This window comes from Pelmatolapia mariae, linkage group LG6 (genome assembly GCF_036321145.2).
Source record: "Pelmatolapia mariae isolate MD_Pm_ZW linkage group LG6, Pm_UMD_F_2, whole genome shotgun sequence".
NCBI classification, from domain to species: Eukaryota; Metazoa; Chordata; class Actinopteri; order Cichliformes; family Cichlidae; genus Pelmatolapia; species Pelmatolapia mariae.
Window position 1 is genome coordinate 39,290,200 of NC_086232.1, and position 18,450 is coordinate 39,308,649.

The following is an 18,450-nucleotide window of genomic DNA, read 5'->3' on the forward strand; positions in this document are numbered from 1 at the left end:
TGCTGAGGCGGCTGAGGTCATTTGGAGTACAGGGGGCGCTTTTAAAGACCTTCTATGACTCTGTGGTGGCATCTGTCATTTTTTACAGTGTGGTATGTTGGAGCAGCAGTTTATCGGCAGCTGAGAGGAAGAGGTTGGATAAACTCATCAGGAAGGCCAGCTCTGTTCTGGGATTCACCCTGGACCCAGTGCAGGTGGTGGGAGACAGAAGGACTCTGGCCAAAATAACATCTCTGATGGACAGAGTCTCCCACCCCATGCATGTAAATGTTGCTGAACTGCAGAGCTCCTTCAGTGACAGACTGCTGCATCCTAGATGCATGAAGGAGCGTTTCCGCAGGTCCTTCCTCCCTGCAGCTGTCAGACTGTACAATCAGAACTGCTCCCAACAAACATAGATGTTTACATCAGCACTGTAACTGCAATAAGTTAATTAACCGAGTCGCACTACAACCTGGTTTGCCTCTTATCTGTAGTTATTTTTATTTAATTTAATAACTGTACAATACTCTGTATATAGTAATTTTGTCCTTAATGTAAATATGTAAGAAAAAATTGTGTATGTTTCTGTTCTGTGTCCTGTGTACTGTTTGTTTGTATATGTGTCTTTTTGGCTGCTGTTACAACCAAATTTCCCCTTGTGGGACAATTATAGGATTATTCTATTCTATTCTATTCTAAACAACCTTTGATTAAGTGGCTGGCACAACACAGAAGAGCTAACTTGTCAGGCCAGGACTCTGCAGTCTATTCACACCTACAGGCCAGTGGACACTCTTTCAATAATATAATATAATATAATATAATATAATATAATATAATATAATATAATATAATATAATATAATATAATATAATATAATATAATATAATATAATATAATATAATATAATATAATAATAGACCATGGTTGAGATTGGTTAGGTGGGTGGGCAGGGGTGGGCTGTGAGGGGATAGTGTTTGTTAACAGTCTCGATGGCCCAGGGGAATAAGCTATTTGAGGCGCCGACCAGAAGGATGCTGGTCAAAAAGGTGGTGGATGGGGTGCAAGGGGTCACCTGTGGTGGCCCTGTTTTTCCTGAGACAAGAGGATTTGGCCATGGTCTCCAAGGGTGGCAGAGGGCAGCCAATGGCCTACCCTCTGTGCAGTCTTCCTGTTCTCAGTAGTGGCCCCTGCGTAGCAAACACCCAGACAGTAGGAGAACACGCTCTCCACTGAGGAGCAGCAGAAGGCCAGCAGCAGCTTCCAGTCCAGGTTATTCTTCCTCGGGACATGGAGGCATGTACGGACTGATTGAGGCCGCGAGGAAATCTTTGATCCAGAGGCAGGTGGCAGGGAGGGATTTGAAGGTGGCGAAGATGTCTGAGATCATGGTGTTGAATGCTGAGCTGTAGTCCACGAAGAGAATCGCCACATTGCTCTTCCTGTTCTCCAGATGGGTCAGTGCTCTGTGAAGGGTGACGGTGCTTGAAACACTTAATGACTACAGACATGAGGACTATAGGTGAGTAGTCACTGAGGCTGTCTATACCAGTCTTTTGGGGGATGGAAATGATGGTGGAGGCCTTCAGACAGGTGGGAACGGTGGCACCAGTCACTCTCAGTCTCGTCCTCCTTGCTATAGACGTGGGCTTCAAGGGGACTTCCACTGATTTATTAGCATCAGTTTCTTCTGCAATCACCACTTTTTGCTCATAATGTGTGTATATGAGACTACTTCATGTCATTAGCTTGCATCTAAACTTTGCAATAGTTTGTGGGATTTTTTCCCCATTTGGTATGGGATTTTTTTTTTTTTATTCTTTTTAAATTTCCAGCAGGAAAAATCTAATTTTGTTTATGCAGTTGGCAATCATCACTTTGTCTTGCAAAGTTTGCACAAACAGTATTTAGCCTTGAAATATGGTTTTATGGAGCAGTCACATTATTAATTTTATATATTTAACATTTTAAGAAAGAAATACCTTTTTGGTACTTTAACTGAAGACAGTTAAGAAAATTTATCAAATTATTTTCAATTCGTTGAATCAGCCTTGCAATGGATATCCCATAATTGAGAAACAAGATCTGCAGAAAGTCCAATTTATGTCTACAGCACCATCCACTGGGCATCCATTAAAATATGAAGATGATACTGTCTGTGTGTGAGGTAGGAAGGAAGTAAAATTCACACATTGTTATCTTGGATGTTCTCAAGTTAATATTTGGGAGATTAGCGATCAGGTCTCCACCCCTACATTAAAACTATAAAATAGGTCAGAAGCTGCTGATCAGAGCTTGCAGTCAACAGTGAAGGTAAGAATGCTTTGCATTATTTTTTAAGTTGTGCACATTCTTATTTTAGTGCACTTGTTCTGATTCTTTATTTGTGCTTGATTTGTCCTTGATGTTATTAATATTGATTTGGGATGCTCTCTTATTCGTTGTTTCTCTTGTCGCTGCCAGTGACTGATAATAAGGGTTGTGACACTTTTGTGACTTCTGTAATGCGAATGTGAACCTGTGAAGTCTGACAATCATTACTTTAGTGTACTGATTAATCTTTGTTTATCTCCATCATTTTTTTCTTCTCTTATTGTTTGAATCTTTCATATAGATGGCAAAGCTGTGGCACGTCCTGCTCCTGTGTTGGACATGGAGTCCCCTGTGCCTTCCATCCAGTGTGAGCTTCACTGGTACACAAGAGGAGTGTAAAATAGCTCCCTTTGTCCCTGGTTACAACTTGGGTGGCGAAGGCTTTGACATTGTGACGATGGAGAGAAAAGGTGCCTATGTGATCGACAGTGAAACATGGGATATCGGAAATGGCACTTGTAAGATGTACCAAAACAGCTACATGAATGGAGAGAAGCAGAAGGTTCCTGCTGCTGTGGTGGACTGGAGAACCCTGCCCAAATGCAATCTGAAAGTCTCCAGTGTGATCTATGACTCGGTTGAAAGTCTTGTCAATGATTCTACAGCATCGGTGTTCAACAACTGGAAAGCTGACCTTAATTTCTCTTCGATAAAGCCTGGGGTTGCATTAGGAGGTTCCCACGCCAAAGCATCTACCTTTGGCATCACTAAGTCAAAACAAGACCGTTACACCTTTTTTCACCATTTTGCCAACTGTCAATACTATGGGTGAGTGTTTGAATGAATATTTGTCTTCCTGTTTTATTTGTTTGATTCACTGAGATTTTTTTGTCTTTCTTTTAAATATTTAGTTTAGAGCACACGTGTGAAACTGATTTTAGTTAATGGGTCATGTACAGCCTAATTAAATATTAAGTGAGTCTGAATAGTAAACCACTGTTTAATATGTCACATAATCGTTCCCTTCTCTTTCACATAAAAAAAGGTTTTTTTCCACATAAAAACATTCTGAAAATGCTTAAATTAACAGTTTGGACAACCACTGCCATTATCTATATTTAGGATCTTGGAACACAATGATTGTTGTTTGTCTTACATTTAACACTTTGTAAATGTAAGCAGTCTGGTCTGACACTTTCTGCTATATGAATCTTTGCATGGGGTCGTGTGATGCTGCATTTATTACTTCTAGGACTATTGCATGTATTATTATCACACTGTCCTAAAAACTCTCCAAAAAGCTTTTAGATGATCCAAAATGCTGCAATAAGAGTACTGACAGCGGCTAGAAAGAGTGCACATTTCTCTTGTAGTGGCTTCTCTTCATTGTCTTCCTGATAAATCCAGAATAGAATTTAAAATCCTTCCCCTTACATAGTACACTTCATAGTACCATATCACTCCAATAGAGCACTTTGCTCTCAGACTGCAGGGTTATTTCTGATTCCTAGGATATTTAAAAGTAGAATGGGATGCAAAGTCTTCAGCTTTCAGGACCCTCTTTTGTGGAATCAGCTCCCAGCTTGGATTCAGGAGATAGACAGCCTCATTATGTTAAGATTAGGCTTAAAACTTCATTTTTGATAAAGCATATAATTAGGGCTGGATTGGGTGACACGAATTCTCCCTTACTTACACTGCAAATAGTCTAGACTGCTTGGGGATTCCCATGATGCAGTGAGTGTTTCTTCTTCACTCACTGTGTTTATACATCTCACTGCATTTTATCATTTATTATTATTCGTCTCTGGCTCTCTTCCACAGCATGTCTTTTGTCCTGTCTTTCTCCCTTCACCACCAACCACTCATGGCAGATGGCTGCCCCTCCCTGAGCCTGGTTCTGCCGGAGATTTTTTCCTGTTAAAAGGGTTTTTTCCTTCCCATGGTCACCAAAGTGCTTGCTCAAAGGGGTTTCTTTGATTGTTGGGGTTTTCTCTGACATGTTTTCTGGCAGTCAAAAGGTTTACTTAAAGAAAAATACCATCAGTAAAGCACACTGTTTATTACTTTTCTGCTTTTGTGTTCCACAGTTACAGACTGGCAACAAATCTTCAGTTGAGTCATGAATTCAGTTCCGCTGTGGATTCCCTTCCTCCTTACAACGTTGATAATGTGGAAGCATATAATAATGTGATTGACACTTATGGCACACATTACATCACACAAGTGTATCTTGGAGGGGATATAAAAGCAATCACTGCTGTCAGGACCTGCAAGGCAACCATGAATGACCTGTCAGCTACAGAAATCAATGATTGTTTGTCAGTCGAGGCTTTAAATGGTTTCAAGCATCCTGACATTATTGACTCAATGATAAAGCACTGTAACTCAAAGAAGAAGAAGCTATCTATCCCAAGTTTCAGTGGTGAATTTAGTGAGCGACACACAGAGGTCATTGGTGGAAGTAGTAACACAGCTGATATCCTTTTTCAAGCGAAAGACCCTTCTGTCTATAAAAGTTGGCTTAGCTCACTGCAAAGTACACCTGATGTGGTGCGTTACAGCTTAAAGCCCCTTCACACCTTACTGCCATTAAATCATCCAGCTAGGGTGGGACTGAAGAGAGGAATAGAGGACTACATTCAGAAAAATGCAATGTTGAAACAATGTTCAGAAACCTGTAAGATTGGGCACAGATTGAATGCTAGAGATCCCTGTGCTTGTGTCTGCAACAAAAACAAGAATATTAAGGTAAACTGCTGTCCTGCTTGGAAAGGTCTTGCAACATTAAAGGTGTTCAGTCTTTATGCAAAGGGTCTGTATGGTGACAGGTGGACTCAGACAGATGGTTCTGTGGAGGTGACATATGGTGATCAGAAAATGCGCACTGGTATCATACGTGATAATGACAATCCTACATGGACAGAAACATTTGAATTTGGAACCATCACCATTGACATGAAAAACAAACTTAGATTTGTTGTTTATGACGAGGACAGTTACTGGAACAGTGATCTGTTAGGCGAGTGTTCATTTGATCTGCGAGCAGGGAATGTGAGCGACAGGTGCAAGCTGAATCATGGGACTTTCTACTTTTCCTATGAAGTGGAGTGTGCACCAAGTCTTGGTGGGTACTCGTGTCAGGAGTACATCCCTTCTCCTATGAGCTCCTCTTTGGCTGACGTTTTCTACTCCAGAAACGGAGTCCTTCTTGGAACGTCAGGGGAGAAGTATGGCGAGTCAGTCAGTGTAAGAGCAGCTGTTGGTGTGAAATGAGTTGATGACTAAATAACATCCTGATTTTATGCTGAATATCTTTTGCTTGTACTGTGTAGCATTTTTCTTGCAAAATTAAAAAATTATGTGTTTTCGAGAAAGTAGAATTGGTCAAATTACAATCTGTAATTTCTAATCTTTATAGTATGTAATTTTTTTTTTCTTGGCTGTTCCAAATACTCGCAATAAAGCATCCGCAAAGACAACACATGTGTCTTACTTCATAATATTCAGAATGTATCATTTTATGGATCTGGTGAAACTTGGCAATCAACGCTTTTATCTTAACTTTTGATGTCTGTCATGTATGTGAACCAGGGCACCTCTAAATTCAACTCATCCTAATTATTGAAGTACACGTGAATAATTGGACAGCTTTAACAGCAACAATTGTATCATTAATGACATCTGAAGGAAAAGCATATTGAAGAGAGGTGTCACAAAGGAAATGAAGCCTGAAATAAACATATTGGACATATTTCCCCTTAACTACTATTTATTTACATAATACTTACTTGCAGGAAAAGTCCCTGCAAGAGTTTAGACAAAAACCCAACACTCTTCTATGCGCAGTACTTGGTGACAATGAAGAGTGAATAAGTCCATTTCAGCATGGAGAGAAACACTAACTTCTATTGTGCACCCCTGAAATGAACCCCAAGGGGATTTTGCCTCTTCCTAATTATTAAAGTACACATGAATTATATAAATAACTTATAAATAACATACTGTATCAAGATGACATTTAAACAAATGTACGTATCAAGCAGAGATGTCAGAGAGTAAATTTAACCTGAAGTAAAGAGAACACATTTGGATCCAAGAGGGTGGGCAATGTTTTAAAAGGAAATAAAAGGTTAAAAGAAATAGATTCAAAGTGTTTCTTGTCATGTGTACAAAATAAAGCATTTCTCTGTGCAATGAAATTCTTTCTCTGCTGTCCACACACAGATGCTGGTCAATATCTACAATCGAACTAGAACAGATAAAATACAAATAGTATAAATAAATAAATAAATGAACAGAGACAAAAAATTGAACTTTTAAATAGATTTGTGAGCAAAAAGAGCTATGAGATGAATATGCTGGTTTGATATGTAAGATGACCTGATGTGCAAAAATTATTATTACTTTTAAAATAGGTCAGCTGTTCAAGAGTCTGATAGCAGTGGGGAAGAAGGAGTTGTTGAGTCGAGATGTTCTAGATTTCAAACTTCTAAACCTTCGTCCCGAGGGCAGAAGTGTGAATAGTCCGTGTTGGGGGTGTGGGGTCTTTGAGGATGGAGGCAGCTCTCCTCTGGACTCTGCGATGGTAGATGCTCTGCAGAGAGGGCAGTGAGGTCCTGGTGATCTTCTCTGCAGTTGTTATCACTCTCTGCAGGCATTTGCGGTCCATAGCAGGACCTGGAGAAGGACCTCGGCTGGTCCCTCAACACCAGCTCCCTGCACAAGAAAGCCCAACAGCGTCTCTTCTTTCTGAGAAGACTGAGAAAGGCCCAGCTTCCACCACCGATCCTGACCACCTTCTATAGAGGAACTATCGAGAGCATCCTGAGCGGCTGCATCACTGTCTGGTTTGGGAACTGTGCCATATCGGACCGCAAGACCCTACAGCGGATAGTGGGAACAGCAGAGAAGATCATCGGAGTCTCTCTCCCCTCTATTGAGGACATCTACACCACACGCTGCATTCGCAAAGCCACCAGCATTGTGGCTGATCGGACACACCCCTCTCACACACTCTTCACACTCCTGCCATCTGGAAAAAGGTACCGAAGCATTCGGGCACACACATCCAGACTGTGCAACAGCTTTTTTCCACAAGCCATCCGTCTCCTCAACAAAAAGGGACTGGACTGATAAACACACGCGCGCGCACACACACACACACACACACACACACACACACACACACACACACACACACACACAAACAGTATCACTCAGCTTAACTCAACTACCTCAAAGCATTGAGACTGGACTAACTAATCAACACAAGCGCAAACACACTGACCTACACCACCAATCTATCGTACACACCAACCTGTAAATGCTCTTTTGCACAATATGATTACTGGATTTTTTTGCACTAACTTCTTTACTTCCTAATTTTTGCTGCTACATTAAGGAATGTTTACTGTTCCTGCACTACCTACCTACCAAGTTTTTTTCCTTAGATAGTTAGATAGTTAGTTTTTGTTAATTTATGTTCTAATTTATGTTAGGTCAGTCTGTCTTGTCTCTGCTAGCCAGCTAACTAGGCCTCTTAGTTAGCTAGTTTAGTGTTTTTCTGTTAATTTATGTTGTAAATTTATGTTGCATGTAGCACCTTGGTCCTGGAGTAGGGTTGCCAACTTCCTGAAAAATAAATAAGGGACACCTCGTGGCCAGGGCCGGGCGACCCAATTGTCTTCACCCTTCCCTGTGTGGTGAATTTTTTTTAGCTCTTTTTTTGTGTGTGAAATTATTTTTTTAACCATTTGACTTGAAGTTGATTTAAGTAGATGCATGTTCTTTGTGATATGAACACATGGGAAACAAATGATCATTTAGCCATTTATTTTTAACGCAAAATGACAACATTAACACAATAAAATAGGTCTCTTTCTTAAACGAAAGACTGGTACGCTTCACTTTTTGTGCAAAATGACAAAATTAACACAAAGAACTCTGTCCTGCTTAACCTAAAATTATATAAATTAATAGAAAACAATAGAAAGAAAAACATTCTTGTAACAGTGCACATTTAGTGCAATTAGAAAAGTGCAAACAAAGTCTGTGGAACACCTGTAAACACAACATTTGTGCCTCAAAGGCCTTGACTGTAGCTGAAAGTTGAAGTAAAAAACCCCAACAAACTCATGAACTCAAAAGCTCAATGCTACATTATGTGGAAAGAGACTACTTTTTCCATTTGTATTTTTATTAAAACATGGTTTATCATTTCACTGGCATGTGTTTTGTTCTTACCTGCCAGACAGGTGAAGCCGTTCAATGATCTTCTCCATGTCATCAAAGGAAATCTTCCCAGATGCTAGAGAGAGGGGCTGCAGGTGGAAAAGCCAGTTTTCTTCTGAAAAGTCAAACCACTGCCGGACATAACTGATGGCAGTGTCTAGGAAGGCTGTAAACTCCTGCCTGGCACCATCAGCATCAGATGGCGAGAGATGCTGGAGCTTTTGTCTTGTTAGGTACCCGTAGAACCCATCATCTCTTCTCTGAATAAGTCTTTTCAGGAAGCACTCCATGATGGAATAAAGGTCAACAGACGTGGTTACATTCTTCTCCAGTTTTTTCACCACTTCTTCAAACAGACACATGACATTATTACAGAAGAGCAGGTAGACTTCCACAATGTCTGCCTCTCCCTCAACTCCAGCAGCATCTTCTGTCAACTTCAGCAATTCCTTCAGGCGCCTTGGACATTCCTCACCAATGCTGATGAGATATGACTTCAGCGGGTCCCAGTTCTGCAGCAGGCGGGTGATTGCAGGGTTGAGTGACAGCCATCTTGTCACAACATGGCGCAGGATATCATGGAATTCAACGTCACAAAATTCACAGAACTCTTTCAGGGACTCCCTCCTTTTGGCAGAGGTGGAAAAGAAGCTGTATATCTTCAGGACAATATCTTCAACATCAACTGAGAGCTTGTCCAGGGCTTTTTTCACAGTGTTATGAACAATATGTGCATGGCAGTTGCCACGAAGGATCTCACTGTTGGTCTCTTTCAATTTTGTGAAGACTGAGTTGTGAATGCCATAATTTACATTTGCATTGTCAGCACTGAATGCAGAAACCTGATCTAAGGATAGCCCCACGTTTTCAAGAGAGCTTTGTATTATTTTTACTATTCCCTCTGCAGACTCATCTGGATTTTCAACAAAATCCAATATCTTGTTGACAACTCCAGCCTCTGGTGTAAAAAACTGCAAGGCCAAGGGAAACATCTTCCGATTTCCCTTATTTGAAGCATCAGTGTGAAGAGAGAATGGGAGTGGAGTTGCACCACTTTTCAATTTTTTGATCACCTCTTCTATTGCCTTTGGAGACAGGACATCTGTGACAACTGCTTCAGCTTTGGTCCTCCCACAGGACATCTTCTTGGCAATACTGGAGTCATTCAGCATTCGTACAGTCAGTTTGAGTGCACAGTCAGCCGAGTTATAACTTAAACCGTGCTTTACAGTGTGGTAGATATGGGTCACCTCTGCAGCAGTCACCTATAAAATAGAAATATATATATATATTACAGTATATCTGTATAGTTTGTGTAGTTTATCAACTGACTTTAAAGTATAAATTATGCATGCAACTTGTGAGAAATGGGTATGGTCATATATATGTATGTTTTCAATATAATGTGTATTCTTTATATATATTCAATTCAATAATACTTTATTAATCCCAGAGGGAAATTAGGTGTTATTGCAGCTCAGACTAATCAAGTCTTCAAAGAGTTGTTAAAGACCACAATCACTGTGGGAAGGAAGGATCTCTGCCTTGCCTTGAAACTGAAGTCTCTTCTGTGTCAACTTATTCGGGCTTTGTGGCTTCAGTTGAGGTATTATTTCAACTTTTCTAATCCTAATCAGCTGCGCCCGTTTGTAAACCCGCTTGTTTCCATGATTACGCATCATAACTCATCATCATTATTTATCTATGTATTACTTTTATGTATTAGTCATCTATTCGTTGTAATCATCTATCCTTGCAGTTGTTTATTACACAAAACAAATTATATTATCAAACTTCTGGCCACATAGCGCTGATATTCACTGCACATGCCCATATTAACCTTAACCAGAGGGTTTAAAAAAAACAACAACAATCTTTACATACCATATCTGCTTCTGCCGTGGCCTGGTGGACAACAAATTGGTCAAGGGTTCCCCTTTCTTTTACGCCCCTCATATTCATCATGTGCCCACCAGTAGAAGCATGCTGCTTAACGTCAGTCAGTCCACCATGGCAAATGGAAAAAGTGCGCCGGCACACAGTGCAGTGCGCTTTATACGTGTTATCGCGCACTTTTCCCAGCCAGGTGTTTTCATTTTTCCATTCCTCCCTGTATTTTTGCAGCCTTTTTTTTTCTTTCTAGGAGGGGAACAAGCACTGTTGGTCAAAGGTGTACTGTCGTCCCAGACTTGCGCCGCAGTGTCAGTGTTGCTCTGTGAGCAGAGTGAAGCTGACCCCCCACCCACTTGAAACGTAAAGGCAAATAGGTGGAGCGGTTAGTGCTACGTTTGTGCAGATTTGTGCAGTTAAAATGAGCGTTTGTGCTGCTACGGTTTCCGAGATATTAAACATTATTTTATAGGTCATTCAAAGGTCACCATCCCCCCAGACTGCTCCAAAATGGGCCAAAGTGGTCTACTTTTTTAGTGCTACGTTTGTGCTGATTTGTGCAGGTAAAATGAGCGTTTGTGCTGCTACGGTTTCCGAGATATTAAAAGTTATAATTTTTGCTGATGACGTCACCATCCCCCCAGACTGCTCCAAAACAAACCAAAGTGGTCTACTTTTTTAGTGCTACGTTTGTGCTGATTTGTGCAGGTAAAATGAGCGTTTGTGCTGCTACGGTTTCCGAGATATTAAACATTATTTTATAGGTCATTCAAAGGTCACCATCCCCCCAGACTGCTCCAAAACAAACCAAAGTGGTCTACTTTTTTAGTGCTACGTTTGTGCTGATTTGTGCAGGTAAAATGAGCGTTTGTGCTGCTACGGTTTCCGAGATATTAAACTTTATTTTATAGGTCATTCAAAGGTCACCATCCCCCCAGACTGCTCCAAAACAAACCAAAGTGGTCTACTTTTTTAGTGCTACATTTGTGCAGATTTGTGCAGTTAAAATGAGCGTTTGTGCTGCTACGGTTTCCGAGATATTAAACTTTATTTTATAGGTCATTCAAAGGTCACCATCCCCCCAGACTGCTCCAAAACAAACCAAAGTGGTCTACTTTTTTAGTGCTACATTTGTGCAGATTTGTGCAGTAAAAATGAGCGTTTGTGCTGCTACGGTTTCCGAGATATTAAACATTATTTTATAGGTCATTCAAAGGTCACCATCCCCCCAGACTGCTCCAAAACAAACCAAAGTGGTCTACTTTTTTAGTGCTACATTTGTGCAGATTTGTGCAGTAAAAATGAGCGTTTGTGCTGCTACGGTTTCCGAGATATTAAACATTATTTTATAGGTCATTCAAAGGTCACCATCCCCCCAGACTGCTCCAAAACGGGCCAAAGTGGTCTACTTTTTTAGTGCTACATTTGTGCTGATTTGTGCAGGTAAAATGAGCGTTTGTGCCGCTATGATATGACATATCCTGTTATGGTGTTACTGCTGAAAAATGTCTTTTTCAAATGACCTTTTGCTTTGTGTGTTCACTTGTTCAATAAAGTCCTGTTAAAAAACCCTCTTATTGTATTTAATCAGCTAAATTTGTAATGAGTCTATTTTTTTTTTTACTTCAATTTCTTTACTTCAATCACTTTTCGTTCATAAAACTACGATGCAAATGCTTGAGTATTTAATTTTTTTTAGAGTGGATTAAAAAAACTTTATTGAAAACTACATTTGAACATTTTACACTCCCATGAACACTTTTTGAGAAACGAACAAGCTAGCAGTCTTTTGCATCAAATACACATTTTCTGGCAGAAAAAACTATTATTTGGCATTACTGTGTCTGAAGGATTCTTAGAACAGCGTGTTACATCTGATTTCTGAACAAGGTAAGCTTACATTTAAAATACTGAGGTTTTAGTTACTGAGTTAATACATGATATAGCTTACTGTCTGGATCAAAGGGATTTTTTTTTTGAATGTTAAACATTTTCAAAAATACAGCAATTGCAAATTTGCAAATCCAAGAAAAAAAGTTTCTAAAGCACTTTAAAAACATGTAGTACACGGGACTAAAGTGCTGTACAGTACATGTTAATGGGTTAAACACTCAGACTCAATTTAATAAACTCACAAATTCAATAGCTCAATCTTAACAATAATTCCACAAAATATGAAAGTGTAGATTGGTGGAGAACTTTGGGAGGGGTTGCTCCTGGCTGTATATATAGGTCAGAAATCATGTTTTGCTCCATCATAATCATAGTGTGTGTTTTTTTTTTTTTTAATTTAGATGCCTCGAAAGCCATCTGTAGACAAGGTTTCCATTTTTGCAATTCTTTGCAATTCAAAAGAGGCCATAGTCCAAAATGGCAAAATAGCCACTCCAGCTGCATCAGTCTGGAAAGAGCTGAGTCAGCAGCTAGAAGACAAGATGTCAGCAAAGGCCCTGTACACTTTTGTGAAGCTAAATAGACACAACATCTGGTCAGCTTTGGAAATCAGTGATCAGGAAAGTAATAGTGAAGGAGAGTTAGAGTCACGTTGCATTTCTCCTGGACAAGAAAACTGTCAAGCTTTTGAACTAGAAGTCCCTTTTGAGGACTGGGTTAAATTTATTCCTGAAAAGGTTGAATACAATGACAAGTTTTCTCCTACCCAAAAAAGACAATACACAATTTTGAAACCTGGCACTTGGACTCATATCATCAACGATCTTATATGGAAGAAGATCAAAAATACATGTAAACTTGTGTTCCGAAGAGCAAAGGTCCATCCAACTGTGAACAATAATTATCTGGACATCAGAGGCGACTGTAAGGAGTGTCATGGCCAGTTAGAAATGTCATGTGACAGACAGCCAGCAATTAATACTCCAATGGTGCTCCAGTGTTTCATGAGAAATACAGATCTCTCCCTGCACACTGGCCACTCCAAGCGGTTCATGTCTGGAAACCTGCGTGAACTGGTCGCTAAATAGCTGTGTGAGGGCAGAATGGAACCGGCTGTATGGAGGTCAGCGAAGGCAGCAGATCTGATGGATGTTGGAGATCCTGAGCCAAGCCACCTTTCAAATTTGGCCACTCTGCGAAAAGCCAAACAAGAGAGAAAAGACTTGGAATTAGGAGATAAGGACCCCATTGCATCTCTGCAATTGTTAAAATATAGTGTTCCTTACAGTGGTAGCATCCAAGATATTGGACTGGACAGGTTTTTCTGTCACTACTGGAGTCAAACACAGATGCATGTTTATAAGACATTGTCCAAAAAATCTCCCCCAACTGTGTGTTTTGATGCAACCGGTTCAGTTGTGAAAAAACTGCTGAGACCAAATGGCAAATCTGGCCATATCTTCCTTTACAATCAGAACTGCTCCTACAATCAGAACTGCTCCTACAATCAGAACTGCTCCCAACAAACATAGATGTTTACATCAGCACTGTAACTGCAATAAGTTAATTAACCGAGTTGCACTACAACCTGGTTTGCCTCTTATCTGTAGTTATTTTTATTTAATTTAATAACTGTACAATACTCTGTATATAGTAACCATTGTCCTTAATGTAAATATTTAAGAAAAATTGTGTATGTTTCTGTTCTGTGTCCTGTGTACTGTTTGTTTGTATATGTGTCTTTTTGCTGCTGTTACAACCAAATTTCCCCTTGTGGGACAATTAAAGGATTATTCTATTCTATTCTATTCTATTCTATTCTATTCTATTCTTTATCAAGGTATTCTGAAAGAAAACAATTGTCCCAGTGTCCCAGTGGTGCAAATGCTGTCAGAGAAACATGATGTTAATGCCATCGCAAACTGGTTGACAGAATGGATTCGTGCAGGTGCACCTGTGCCAAAGGAAGCTGTGAGTGACTTTTCTCTGGCAATTCTGGGAGCTCTGGTCAAGGCTTTCACTCCTCATCCTGATCTGAAGTCCTACCTTAATGAATGCTTTCATGTCCTTCTTGGAACCCAGTCTGCCAAACTCCCGCCTTGTTTTATCAGGGTTGATGTTGCGCACTGCATCAAGATGATATGCCAGTGGGACTGCCTGAAGAAGAAAACACACCGTGTTAAAGATTTCTTTGTCAGGTCATTAGCAAAACTTCTTCAGTCTCAATGCTTGGACCATGCAAAACAGCTCCTACGTGCTATCACTGTTGTGGCCCTCAGTGAGGCAGAAGGTGATGACAGTTCTGGATCCCCTCTTCCTTCAGAAAGGTGCAAGAAATACCTGAAAGCCCAAATTGCTCAAGACTCCATCATCATTCCAGATGAACAGACAGAGGAAAGTGAGAGAGTGGATTCAGTGGATGAGATCCAGACTGACTTACGACAGTGGGTAACAGAAATATGTGAGGAGAGCAGGTCACTTGCTGCAGCAAACGGGGATAGAGATAATATTCACTTTCTCCCTGAGATTATTCCTCATATAATAAGACTGGCAAGTTACTTGCCACTCTGGACAGGAATAATGGTCCCTCTGTTTCAAAGCACCAGCATCACAGCAAGTTCAGCCACTGTTGAAGCTGAGTTCAAAAACATAAAACATGGCCTTTTCAAACATGAAAACTTGCCTGTTCGAGTCGATCGCTTCATTGCTCGTCATCTTTCCTTCATCGAGGGAAATATGCGGATTTGTTCTGCAAAAGAAAAGGTCAAAGATGAGGCAACAGTGGGATCACTGAAAGTCACAGATGCCAATTCTGGATCCATGATGACTCACAGTGCAGAAGACAAAATGAAAATGGATGCTCACCCGTTTGTGGGATCTGATGCTGCCACAAACATTCCTCTGGCTGATGGGGATGCAGTTGAGAACTGGAGGGGCCTAGCTGTTCCACCCAAAAAAAGGAAGAGGACTTCCTACCTCTCTTCATGTACCGAATGGCTCCATGCAGATGAAACTTTCGAGGCCAAAAGAGTGAAGGTGGGATTATTAAAAAATGGAAACCTCCATCAGCCTATTAGATTAGGGGAATCAACAATCTCTGTGCTCAATACCTGTGCATTTGATGCTTTTTTTCAGTGCTTATGTTGTGCCTTCTGTGACAGCTCAACATTTCAAAATGCTGTTCTGAAGGACAGTGAAAACCCAGTCCTGCAGCTGGTGAAAGCCATTGCCACAGATGGTGTGACCCAACAAACCTACAGAAGGAGAGCAGAGCTGCTTAGTGTAATGTTTGAAGCTGTCTCGTTGAGGTCTGGTGCGATCCAAATCGATGCTCAGTGCAATATCTCCGCTGTAATTGCTAAGACAATGAGGAACATCTCAAGTGTTTATTTTACCAAGCACTGCTCTTCACAGCACTGCTACCTCAGCAAAGGGATGACAAGGGAAGTGCCATTTGTTTCTCCTGCTATCTCTGTCCTCAGAGAGTCTGGTATGGCTCATCTTGGCACAGCTGTGGAAGCAGGACTCGGCCTACCTGAGTCTACCTGCCTCAGGCCACTCTCCAATCCATCTCTGTGTCCATCAGAATTCAAAACAGAAGATAGCACCACAGGAAATGAGCTCTGTGCAGGGACAGTTACTCACAGCTACAACATTGGAGATATTGTGTGGATTGATACTGACCTTGCAAACCAAACAGAATTTCCACTGAATGAATTTCCCTCCAACCTGGTTCTCCAAGGAAAGTCATTCACTTTGAGGGCATTAATTGCTTTCCATGGGAAGATGACCACTGGTGGTTTGGGCCATTACACTGCATACTGCAGGAGAGCTCCATGTGTGTGGGAGTGCTATGATGACCTGGGAAATGGAGTGACAGGAGCATCTGAAAAGAAAAAAATACAACCCCATGCTGTGTTATACACAGTATAATGAGTGCTGCCTGCATTTTTCTGTTTTATTTGGTTCATTACAGTTACATGTGTTCAATTGGCTACTGTGTGTGTTATCAGTAAGTTCAGTTTTGCACATAAAGTTAAAGTTCTAAATTAAAAATCTTTTAACACTCTTTTCTTTGTCAGTCTGATGCATATTTGCTTTTACACACCCCTTCACCTGTAGCCTTGAAAGTAACCGTTCCATTTTTCTTTCAATAATTTTTCTGTATGTTTTGTGTTGACCTTGTGGCTTAAGTCAGGGGTCAGCATCCTTTTCAGTTCAAAGGGCCCCTTTTTCCCCTGCTGCTACAAAACCTGTCTAGAGCCTAAAAAAAGAAAGAGCTTATAAATATCTAGAAAATGAGTTGTTGTATCGTGTAAGCTATGGAAATGTAAATAAAAATGTTTATTTTTAGATTTTATAAGAAAACTAATCATCAAAGATTTATAACGGAAAAAAGTATTTGTTAAAATGATGCCAGCTAAGTGAGTCCTTTCCATAATAATTGAAAATTAGGAAACATGGGCAACCAACTTGAAAATTACAGTAAACAGATTTGAAGCTAAGAAACATTAAATCACTTTTAAAAGCCTTGTACATTCAGTGAATAGTCAATGCAGATATTTCATTAAAAAAAACTGTTAACAGAACCCTTTCTTGTTGTCTTTATAATAAAAAATGACTTACTTGGTCTTATAAGAGCCACAGTGGAGGGGCCGGAGAGCCACATGTGGCTTTAGAGCCGCAGGTTGAACATCCCTGGCCTAGGTGCTGTGGAATATTCAGTTTTCTACACGTAGGAAACAACCTATCAAAGCAAACACTTAATTTTTTCTGAGATAGCTACATTAATAATAATGAACATATATAATTCAAAAAAAATCATAGAGGCCAACTGGGTATGTAAAAAATAATAATAATTTAGGTATACGTGAATCACTTCAAATGAAACTCAGTTTTGCCACAGAAAAAATAAAAACTTTAGCCTACCTTGTGTACGTTTCTGCACTGGTAACAAAAGAAATATCGACCTTTCCGCTGAATAAATTGTGTTACTAAAGTGTAAACTAATTATAGTTAATATGCAGCAAGCCTAGAAAAAGTGGACAGTCTTCTATAAAAGTGCAAAACTCCACAGCTGCTGAAACTCACTGCCACAGACACTGGTGTTATACAGCGTAGGCCGCAATAATTAAAATCATTATATCTCGGAAACCGTAGCAGCACAAACGCTCATTTTACCTGCACAAATCAGCACAAACGTAGCACTAAAAAAGTAGACCACTTTGGTTTGTTTTGGAGCAGTCTGGGGGGATGGTGACGTCATCAGCAAAAAATATAACTTTTAATATCTCGGAAACCGTAGCAGCACAAACGCTAATTTTACCTGCACAAATCAGCACAAATGTAGCACTAAAAAAGTAGACCACTTTGGCCCATTTTGGAGCAGTCTGGGGGGATGGTGACCTTTGAATGACCTATAAAATAATGTTTAATATCTCAAAAACCGTAGCAGCACAAACGCTCATTTTAACTGCACAAATCTGCACAAACGTAGCACTAACCGCTCCACCTATTTGCCTTTACGTTTCAAGTGGGTGGGGGGTCAGCTTCACTCTGCTACTCGAGCGCCGTTTCTCAATTCTCAAGTACGCGAGCACGGACTCGTGATTTGTACAGTCGGAACACCAGCGTACGTGATGATGTCACAGGTCCGGAGTTTTTACTGCCGTCCCCTCTTAATTTAACTGTAAGTAACATGTTATGAAGCTTAACTTTAATCACAGCCAAACCAGTTTACTCAGGAACAAATAAAACACTGAAATAAACCAAACATTAACATTTAGAAGTGATCTAAGTGACTTATATATCATTGTTAACCTCAGTAGTGAAACCTCTATTAATAAAAATAATGTACATACGTGTACATACCTTAATAAAAACAAGCAGGTGAGATGTTAGAACGCTTTTATTTCTATTCTAGTGGACACTCAATACTATAGACAGCTGCTGGGGTTTCTTTAACCTGAGTAGTGAGAAGTCCGCGAGCGGTTTGGGGGGGGGGGTTGGAAACGATGTGCCGGGAGTCTGCTGTTGAGTTTTGGACGAAATGCATTCTGGGATATTCAGCTGTCCCAAGTCTACACCGATGCATGCTCGATAAAACGGGCGGATCGAGAACACATCCGGGACTTTTTC

At 40.3% G+C, this 18,450-nt stretch overlaps 1 protein-coding gene and 1 long non-coding RNA gene across 7 annotated transcripts; one reads left to right on the plus strand and one right to left on the minus strand.

Annotated features, from left to right (window-relative positions):
- Nucleotides 1-2,596: 2,596 nt before the first annotated feature.
- On the plus strand, nt 2,597-7,431 carry LOC134629826 (perforin-1-like). The gene is made up of 3 exons (XM_063477338.1): nt 2,597-3,123; nt 4,386-5,544; nt 6,970-7,431. Exons 1-3 carry the CDS (start codon nt 2,597-2,599, stop codon nt 7,429-7,431), a joined length of 2,148 nt encoding a protein of 715 aa, XP_063333408.1.
- A 4,694-nt stretch (nt 7,432-12,125) lies between these two features.
- Nucleotides 12,126-18,447, minus strand: LOC134628756 (uncharacterized). 6 transcript variants are annotated; one of them, XR_010094012.2, is made up of 8 exons: nt 18,184-18,447; nt 16,939-17,022; nt 15,997-16,198; nt 15,423-15,885; nt 15,178-15,325; nt 14,567-15,061; nt 14,359-14,469; nt 12,126-13,505 (listed from the first exon to the last, which is right to left on the minus strand). It is a non-coding gene; the product is annotated as an uncharacterized LOC134628756 (long non-coding RNA). The 6 variants fall into 6 exon arrangements; XR_010094011.1 differs by lacking the exon at nt 18,184-18,447 and having other exon boundaries at nt 15,423-15,566; nt 15,736-15,885; nt 16,939-17,042; XR_010094010.1 differs by lacking the exon at nt 18,184-18,447 and having other exon boundaries at nt 15,423-15,566; nt 15,708-15,885; nt 16,939-17,042.
- Nucleotides 18,448-18,450: the final 3 nt, after the last annotated feature.

What these genes read in the sequence shown, in the direction of transcription:
- LOC134629826 (XM_063477338.1), top strand. Translation starts at nt 2,597, where the DNA reads ATGGCAAAGCTGTGGCACGTCCTGCTCCTGTGTTGGACATGGAGTCCC. An exon ending in GCCAACTGTCAATACTATGG is followed by an intron (nt 3,124 to 4,385) that starts GTGAGTGTTTGA and finishes TGTGTTCCACAG; the next exon opens with TTACAGACTGGCAACAAATC. An exon ending in AGTATGGCGAGTCAGTCAGT is followed by an intron (nt 5,545 to 6,969) that starts GTAAGAGCAGCT and finishes TGCGGTCCATAG; the next exon opens with CAGGACCTGGAGAAGGACCT.